Genomic DNA, 9,611 nt, shown 5'->3' with positions numbered 1-9,611 from the left:
AAAGAGTGTGCTAATAATTCCATATCGTATGCATCCTCTTCGAAAATTGCATAACACCCGGATTGCGTATGAGAAAATAGGGAAGCGGCGATGGAGTGCGAAAGCTGATGAATATGCAGATTAGAGAATTTAAGATTTCTACGTTTCCTCAGACGAAACGTAATTTTTCATTCCCCGTGCAGAAATTATTTAACTCCATCTAACTTTTGCGTGCCACGTAAATTTGTAAAATAATAGCGAAATTTAGAGAAATATAATTTAACTACAACTTGAGACGTGTTTCTATGTGATCTTTCGCGAGTTCTTAAAAATAGATTCATTTTTTAACCTTAACGTTACACTTTGATATTTTCCAAGTTCCAGGAATTTATATGTAGATGTTATAAAATATACGTAGCAAAGGAAAGCACGCGTAACGCGTGCAGCGACATCTACGTACATGTTCGCAGTGCTGGAAATTCTAGATGTTATTCCTTCAGTGTGAATTGGCATTCATCGATTTAAACGTAGAGAACATTCAGTTCTTTATATTCGTATTAATAATTTGTAGATCGTAGAATTGCAGGAATTTTACGTATTCGTTGTAGAAGCAGTGCGAGAGATTAAGTTGCCGTCTTGCCGAGCGCAGGGGTGTAATCGTTATTAATGCGGGCCTAGGTCACGGGCGACGGATCGTCTTTGGAGGCGGCTAGTTAGTTCGCGGGAAGGCCAGTGGCCGCGCTCGCGCTCACTATAAATAATCATGGCGCGGGGATGTCCAAGTATAGACCGTTGGGAGTGTGCCAGCCTGCGAGGAGGCCTCAGCTATTTTTGAGGCTGTCGCCGCTACGAGCGCTACAACGCGCGATAGACGCTCTCTAATCAAAACTGCACGGCCGAGGAACGACAGAGATGGCCGTTCTATCTTTTCCGACCACGAACCACGAGCCTGCGCAACGCGCTCCCACTTTGCATACAGAATTTCCCCACTCTTAACGTGCACGCCGATTACCGGTCTTTGCGCGACCTTGGGCAGAATTGATTTATCGTGTTAATTATCGCGATGCGATTCGCTGGAAGGTCCACGTGTTCCGTGAAATTTCTTTCGATTACGCATTGGGCGTGTTTCCATCGAAAAATAAGGTTATCCGTGTCACGATGTGTCATAATTGTATCATTGTTGTCGATTATTTCACGCCTTATTAGCTTACCGGTAGCTTTCGTTGTATAGTCAGTTTATTTTTACAAGGCTCGAAACTATAGTTTTATGTAGATGAGTAATAATATTGGTTGGCAAAATGAGTAATACCTCGATGATGTGGATTATCATATATTATTACGTGTTCGGTTAATTTTGTTTCGCCGATTTGGTATGCAACATGGATTTATTTATGTGGAAGAGTTTAACATTGTCAGTTAGTTTGGAAAGTATCGAATAAATTGAAGTTGAAACGAAAATGGTAATTGTTTGTTCAACTTGTCGCAACTTGCGAATCTTGTACGTATATGGATGTGTTTTGAAACAACCGCCACGGGCGCTACACAACGTCAATACCTGCGCGACGCTAGACGCGCAGAAACTTTCTCCATGGGCTAGCATCTCGTATACTTCATTCAAACTAATACTCTGCAAGGTTGATGTCAAACGGCTTAAAGTGATAATTGAATGAAAATATTTTTGTTAATATAAATAATTCGTAAAATTAAATAAATATTCCTTGCATTTTAAAAATCATCCTGTATCGAGGAAACATTTGGAAATCTGTTTTAATAATTGCGAAAGATACTTCGGACCAACCTCCCATTCCACTTGCTCTTTGTTCAAATATGGTATAAGCGTCAAAGGGCGCTGCCGCAATCAGCCGCTGATTGTTATTGGTATAACCCATTGTTGCGGAAGATTTGTCAGTAGTAAGTTTCATTCTTGTTTAGATGATAATATTTCAAAGACGATCGCGAATCTCCGTTTAGCGTGGGTTGTCGATTTGGCAGATGAGTTGTCAATGAAAATCGATCCCGAATTATCTGGGGCAAAGGGCATCAGCCGCATTGGACAGTTGCCGAATTTAAATGCAACTTGTCGATTTGCTGATCGTTCGATCAGGAACATTGCCTGCGTGTACTCCTAGGCGTAGTGATGAACGTGTTTCGTGACGAAATACTTTACCGCTGATATTACAATCGCAAAAATATTCGTTGTTCTTGGTTCAGTTTTGTGATCATACATTGAACATATTTTTGTCATTCACTTGTTTTAATTGCTCAGTGAATTTCACGCGTATCTATTTATGCACATTTAAGGAGTGTGAAACCTATTTGTTAATAAAATATTGTAAAAATTATAGGATAAATTTATGTAATTTTGCATATGCATAAAGGAATACTGTGTTTTATAGTAGATAGTGTTGTCTTATAATGCAAATGTGTTAGGAAATTAATATAGATTAATAGTAGTAGAGTCAGTCTTGTAATATCAGATTGTTGAACTAATAATCTTGCTAATAAAATGTCACGAAGATACTCTGTAGTTGACCAAGAACCATGGGAAACTTTCCAGACTTCTTCTTCGACCAAAACAACCACTATGACAACTGCTGCAAAGCTATATGGCAAGGATTTGAGTGAATACGATGATGTGGATGTGGATGAATTATTGGCACAACTTACCCCAGAAGAAATTAATATATTAGCTAAAGAAGTGGATCCTGATGTAAGAAAATTATTATTAATGTGTCTTTGTCAAATATGATATGTAACAATTGATGTAAATGTATGTCATTATTTTTATAGGACAGTTTCATGCCACCATCACAACGTTGTAGCTATGAATGTGACAAGAGTCCTACAGGACCACTGAATCGTAAGAAGCTTATTGAACACATCAATAAACAAGCTTTGGAAACACCAGACAAACCTGAATTAAAGCCTTATGTACCTGGTGTCATACGAGGCAAAAAGGTATTATCTTAAATTACGTAGTTTATCCTTAACACGTTTAAGATCTTCAGCATTAATATACATGTACCTTTGTTACATATTTCTAGTGGGTTCCACCTCCTCAAGAAACTGCAAAAGAAAAAGAAGCAGAAGAGCAGATTGCCATTGATCTTGGAGAAGAATATGAGCAAGCTTTATCTAATGCTACTCAAGAAGAAATTATTGATCTTGCTGGTAAGTATAAATTTCACCTATTATATAATGATATACTTTTTAGTTAGAGCATTCATTGTAATATCTAATATAATCTTTTTGCACATAGCTATCCTTGGATTTCATTCTATGATGAATCAAGATCAATACCATGCTTCTCTGTTAAATTCTGGCCAACCCGTTGGTTTGGGTTGGGATGGTGTAACGAAAGCTAGTCAACCAAAACCTTACCCAATGGAACCACCTAATGATACAGATGTTGATGCCACTATCAAACAAGTTCGAGAGGACGATGTTTCGCTAATTGATTTAAATTGGAACAATATTAAAGTAGGTATATGAAACTTATCTCACAGTTGCAGAAAGATACGTGTTTATTATAGTGTTATTTAATGTTGATTTGTATTATTTCAGAATATATCTGACGAGAAGTTTATTCAACTATTCGAAGGACTTGAGATAAATACACATCTTGAATCCTTAAGTTTAACAAATGTGGGACTCACTGATAAGACTGCACAAAGGTTGGCAGAGGCCTTAGAGAAAAATTCTACGCTCAGAGTACTCAAGTTAGTATAATACCTTGTATCTAATTTACATCGTAGCAGTAATTTTTATTAAATATAATGTACTGAAATTACAATTTTTTAGTGTGGAAACAAACTTTATAAGCCCATCTGTGATAGTGAGGCTCATCAGAGCACTCCTTAAAACGAAGTCAATGGAAGAATTTCGATGTTCGAATCAGGTAAAATATAATTAGAAAATTTTATATTTTTATGGTTAATTATGTTCATGATTATTCACTTATTGAATGTAATATAATTTTTGTAGTTCTTAACATATCGTGTTTTTATATTTAATCCATAGAGGTCACAGGTATTGGGAAATAAAATTGAAATGGAAATTACACAATTGGTAGAGCAAAATCCGACATTGCTCCGACTTGGTCTTCATTTGGAGTTCAACGATGCTAGACATCGTGTGGCTGCACATTTACAACGCAACATTGACAGGAGTAAGTAGAAAGAAATTATTTATAGAAGATACTTCTTTTATGAAAGTTTTAATTTCGGGCGTACCAAAGTAATTTTCCACGGAGGTTAATCATTCTATGGAAAATTTTACATTATTAAATAAAATAAGAAAAAATTTTATTTTTTTTATCGAGTTATATAGACGTTTCCGTATATAGAAATTAGTACTTCAAATAAATTTATATAGTTTATCATTTAAGTAACATTTATCAATTATATCTCAAGTATCTCAAGTATCGACTTTCTATCCTTGATATAACTTCGCAGTTACATCAGGGATATCATTGTTTAATTAGATAGATCGACTAATCTTTCTTTCCAGGTATATTAGACCCAACGTGATGTCAGTACATATGTCTGAAATATTATATGTTTATAATGAAAAAGGTTTTTACAGATGATTTAGTTATCCAGAGATATGTGCCACATTGGAATCGTACTTTTTGAAAATTCGAACAATTATTCGTACACTTTAAAGAAACACATTTTTTCTATTCATTCTGTAGCGATATTCATATTGTTAATTTTTCGTTTAGATGGGAGCAATTGTATGGGGGACCATGGAGATCATATGACGAAATGCTTCTAACTCTTCCGAATCTGCTTCGTAGTCTTTCATAGCGCTTTATTAGCACATCATCATTCATCCATTCATCCCGCTAAATTCATTTATTATTTTTCTAGCTAGTGGTATAGAGGTAATTATGAGACCCTAGAGTGTACCCATTTGTTCTCAACATTTCTCCATATCTCTAACAATTTATACATCTTAATTATTCCTTTCATTATAGTCACTTTAAAAGTTTAATTCCATTTCACTTACTAAAAAGATGTTGTACCTAGAACGTTCATCTACAAGTGTAAAATATGATGTATTTTCAATTTTCAGCCAAATACAGAACCAAAGGTTAAAGCGCATAAACATTCGATTCGGTATGAGTCTGTTTAAGTCGCGTTCCTTTTTCATTATTGCTTATATGCAGCTTATTTAACATCAATCAGCAGCGAAACAGATGCAATTCGTGATTCATGCTTTTGTGCAATTGCGCTTCGTTTAATCTACTAAAGAACATGATTAATGCCGGTGTTAGTTTAGAGTACATACTCGAATATAACTTTTGTTCTGTTACATCATTTTACAACACACCAGTTGTGCGGAAACACCTTTATTTAATCTCGAATATACATTCGATAAATTGAAAACAAAGACATTAGCTCAGCAGTAAATTATTCTAGGTCCAAATCTTGCCTTATGTTCATCTCTCAGCATGCTTTTTATTCCATACACCTTTCGCCTGATCCAATGCAAGCTTTTTATCTTTTTATTTTCACCATTCTCATATTCATCTTATAATTATTTAAATAGATGAAAATATATAAACGTAAACACGTGGAAAGCCTGTACTGAACCGTTTGCATTTCGCCTGAAATTTAGCCCGCCCCTATTACCTACTTTAAATTGTTGGAATAATATTTAAAGGATTTTAATAAGTTGTTTATTTTGTTAGTCTGTCGTGTGCGACGCGCTAAGCTAGAGGCCGGTGAACCTTCCAAAAGTTTCACTATCCCAGTAGGTGGCTTAAGAAACGGAACGTAGCGCTGATTAGCGCAGTGAGTAGTTATTTGTCAAAGAAAGATTTCTGTCTTCAGAATACTGTTTTAAAAACTTGTCTTTAGTGCCTGATTTTCTTGATTCTTGTACAATTGTCGAATGTAAGTGAATGTCCAGGTAAAATGATATCCATGAGACTTGAATTAAATACTTTGCCTGCGAGTTTTTATTGTTAAGTGCATTTTGTACCGGTTTAATTAATCTCTTTCATAAATAGATCTTCATCTAATAGTGATTGTTCTTAAAATTGTTTTAGTCAATAAGATACATTCATATTTGTCAATCCTTTGTATGAACAAGAAAGAATACTGTCATTACTATTAACGATGAAATACTAACAGAAGATAATTAAGAATGATTATGCTCGTTATTAGACTTAATACCTGTATTGAATAAATATTTGATATTATGAAGATGTCAGGAAAATAACAATATGGTGTTATTATTAAAATCATCAGTATTATATTATCAGTATTATAACAGTAGATATATAATATTAATCTTGACACATCATGATATATAATAATCAGGGCATTAAATTGCGATCACTTATAATAACAATAATTATGAAACTGAAATGCAATGAAGATAATAAGAATCTCTCATTAATAAACCTGCAATACTAGTAGCTGTTAGGCAACACAGGATAATTACACCACTAATCTTATATTCATTTATGAAGCTGGCTTTAGTAGCAATAAAACTCTAGTCACACATTCATGTTCATGCCATAATTAACATTTATGCATCCACTGCACGATTTTATTTTAAGTTGCTCGCATTATCCCCTCCTTCATCTCAATTTGTTGCACGCATCGGCTTTGAGCAATGGACAAAGAATCATTAGGAAAAGTTACACAAAGTGGAGTAGGCCAGTCTATTCGAACACGAACATTTCATAAGCGGTGACAAATTGACACGATAAGTACACATATCTCGGATTATATTTCCAGGCGGAGTCCCCACGTCGAAGCACATCAATGGTCCGCACCCTATTTCGCAATTTATCGTTTCATTGTCGCGTAGATGCTCGTCACATACGTTTAGGTTGCTCGACGATTACAGTGATCACGATGAGCTGAAAGGATTACGATGGCGTGCCACGCCTATCTTGACTGGCCAGAGATCTCGAAACGATTGGTTAATCGCTCGCAAAGAGAAATTCACGCATTTTCATATCGATAACGAAGAAGAGAGGATCCAGATCGTTTCGATTCCTCTGTCGCCATAGGGAATGGTTCATTCCGTAATGTAAACGATTTTACCACCCACCGATGTGAGACTCTACGAGTCAGAGCTGCGATGTATACTTACGACACCTCTATTCTTTCCCAACAGTACGGAAAGACCTAACGCTGCGGCTACAGTTCCGATTCTTTAACATGAACCACAGGAAATCTGCCTTGATTCAATGAAAGGTAGCTACACCCTTAAGCGGTGGTCGATCAGCACTTGATGCTGCGCGTTTTACTTCCGGCAAATTCTAACCGCTGTTGTTTACTTTGCAGCTTCACTAACGTTGCTTTTCGATAAGTCGCAGTGTTTTGTGAGCTTTGAGAGGAAGACAGGAGTAGAGCAAACGCGTGTCAGGCTACGAACCACATCAGGATACCTCTGAGAATTCTTTTCAAGTTTATTTTACCACCCTCTAGCTTCTGGAAGTTGCTTCAATCATCTTCACTTGGTTTTATGAGATTCTGTGATCTTTTGGATTGTCAAAAGAATTTATATACATTTCAGTTTATATATATAATTTTTTAAATTTTGTGTTCATGGTTAGTGTATTACTAGTTATATAACATATACATTGTACTTAAATTAAGTATTTATTTAATTTAATTATTTATGTACATATAGAGTGTATTTAAATTCTCAAGAATTCCATGATCAATCATGTATAGGTAGAAGTATGAGATTTTTTAATTTTGTTAAATCTGCAAAAATGTTTCTGCAATAGAAATTTATGAAATTGTCTCATGAGCTAGCTATGATTATTAAGAAGTTACTACTTGTAATTGTATTTGACGTTGAATACCGATGACTCGGACAAGGAGGATCTCATAAAACTCGGTGTTTATTCGTAGTTTCATGGTTAGTACCACGTTCAAAATGGATCACGACACTGGCTCGTAATGAAAGTCGAAAACAGAGTTTTGCGCTTGATCTGACACGTCGTTAACTGCGAATGGTGTTTGTAGACGAGCTTTAACTCTGGTCGACGGCCTCGCTCCAGGATTTAGGTGCACATCCTATCAAACCCGATGAAGTCGTGACGCGTTAATTTCCACGCAAGCTTCCAGAAGCTCGGTTCGCCTTGCGTGACGTCCTCTCGACGTTAAATGTCGAGCAGCCAGCGGTTTAACGTGTGACGACGTGTCTAGTGATGGGATCAAGCGTATCGCGAGTAACATCGTAAAGTCTGAGGGAGCATTTAAATAATTGCGTTCGAATTTTATGTAAAACGTCTTGGAAAAATAAGGAAAATCGAACGTAGATAGGAAATTTTGTAGAAGTGTAGACTGAGATGAAAAATTAAGCAATATTTCCTTATCATAGTTTATATTATTCTTGGTAATGCAATCTTGATTCATTGTATAATACATGTATAATGTATAGTTACAGGATAGTGGTACTTTGTAGATTCACAATTTTTATTAATTTTTGAAGACTCATTGCGTAATTTTATATTTATGAGAATATTTATGTTAATTCTGATCATAAGATATTTAAGCTAAATTAGTTTTTGGTATTTAAATGAAAGCATTTGGAAAAATTGGATAGAATTCTAAGTGTAGAGTATACTTTGTCAGAAATAGAGTATAATACTTTAATTAGTTAACATACCAAGATTAACAGTTTTATATTACCAAGGTTCATAATACCCCGGAACTTTATATCTCTTTATATTAGCTATTTGTTTCCACCCGTGTTATTACTCAATTTTCGATAGCTATTTTAATGGTCCCATCACTAGATGCGGTTACCAGTTACCAGCCAAAGGTACGAGACCGTGTAATCATGATTAAATCTGCGGCAATTAAGCTGCACCTCCATTAAAAGCAGCTAACAGCTATAGCAGTTTTATAATGGCGGAGATGATTTTGGTGTTCCTTAAGATTAGTACTTCCTGCAATTTCTAATATAGCGTATTATACACACGTTCGTCACAAAAATTCGAGTTTCTCAAGCAAGAAACACGAGTAGCGTTATAAAATGTTTCAAAATTAAAATTATCGATTATACATTTTAATAAATAGTTTAACCCTCTGCGCTCGACTTTATTTTTGGTTAAAGAAGGGTACGAGTTGAAAAATTTTCTGCTATAAAACTGACAATATTTTTTAAGCAGTAAATAAGAAATCGTATAATAATTCACACGTAGAATTATTTAATTTCGATGTTAACCCTCTGCGCTCGACTTTATTTTTGGTTAAAGAAGGGTACGAGTTGAAAAATTTTCTGCTACAAAACTGACAATATTTTTTAAGCAGTAGATAAGAAATCGTATAATAATTGACACGTAGAATTATTTAATTTCGATACCTCGCACACTGTTACATTATTTTAAATTTCATATATTAATTAATATCGAGCTTCGAAATTTGATCAAATGGCGTCTGAAGGGCGCCCCTCGAGTGCAAAGGGTTAATAAATAGTTCATATCTTTTAAATAAATTCCTTTTTGGAGCAGAATATGTCAATGGAATTATGCAATATTTCACGTTTGAAATTGTCAACTATGTACCATAATTCTTTCATGGATAATTTATTTTTTTACAATAATTTAGTAACAGGTGCATCGATTTTTCGATTTTTCCAATAAAATTGCCTCG

The 9,611-nt window shown here is 35.0% G+C and overlaps 1 protein-coding gene across 8 annotated transcripts in view; it reads left to right on the top strand.

The window, feature by feature from the left end:
- tmod (tropomodulin) overlaps positions 1-9,611 on the top strand; it is a 192,687-nt gene that overhangs the window by 145,536 nt on the left and 37,540 nt on the right. For 4 of the 8 annotated variants that reach the window (XM_017900258.1, XM_017900261.1, XM_017900264.1 and 1 more), the window contains exons 2-9: positions 2,537-2,689; positions 2,770-2,937; positions 3,024-3,150; positions 3,239-3,459; positions 3,544-3,698; positions 3,781-3,877; positions 4,000-4,147; positions 5,675-5,777. In XM_017900258.1, the coding sequence (XP_017755747.1) occupies positions 2,537-2,689; positions 2,770-2,937; positions 3,024-3,150; positions 3,239-3,459; positions 3,544-3,698; positions 3,781-3,877; positions 4,000-4,147; positions 5,675-5,763 (1,158 nt within the window). In that variant the 3' untranslated portion in view covers positions 5,764-5,777. Of the gene's footprint in view, positions 1-1,846; positions 1,891-2,536; positions 2,690-2,769; positions 2,938-3,023; positions 3,151-3,238; positions 3,460-3,543; positions 3,699-3,780; positions 3,878-3,999; positions 4,148-5,674; positions 5,778-7,116; positions 7,197-9,611 lie in introns of those variants that run through there. The other 4 variants (XM_017900259.1, XM_017900260.1, XM_017900263.1 and 1 more) reach the window with 3 other exon arrangements.

This window comes from Eufriesea mexicana, unplaced genomic scaffold, assembly GCF_001483705.2.
Source record: "Eufriesea mexicana isolate 0111107269 unplaced genomic scaffold, ASM148370v2 scaffold1146, whole genome shotgun sequence".
NCBI lineage: Eukaryota > Metazoa > Arthropoda > Insecta > Hymenoptera > Apidae > Eufriesea > Eufriesea mexicana.
This window is presented reverse-complemented; position numbering and strand designations above follow the sequence as displayed.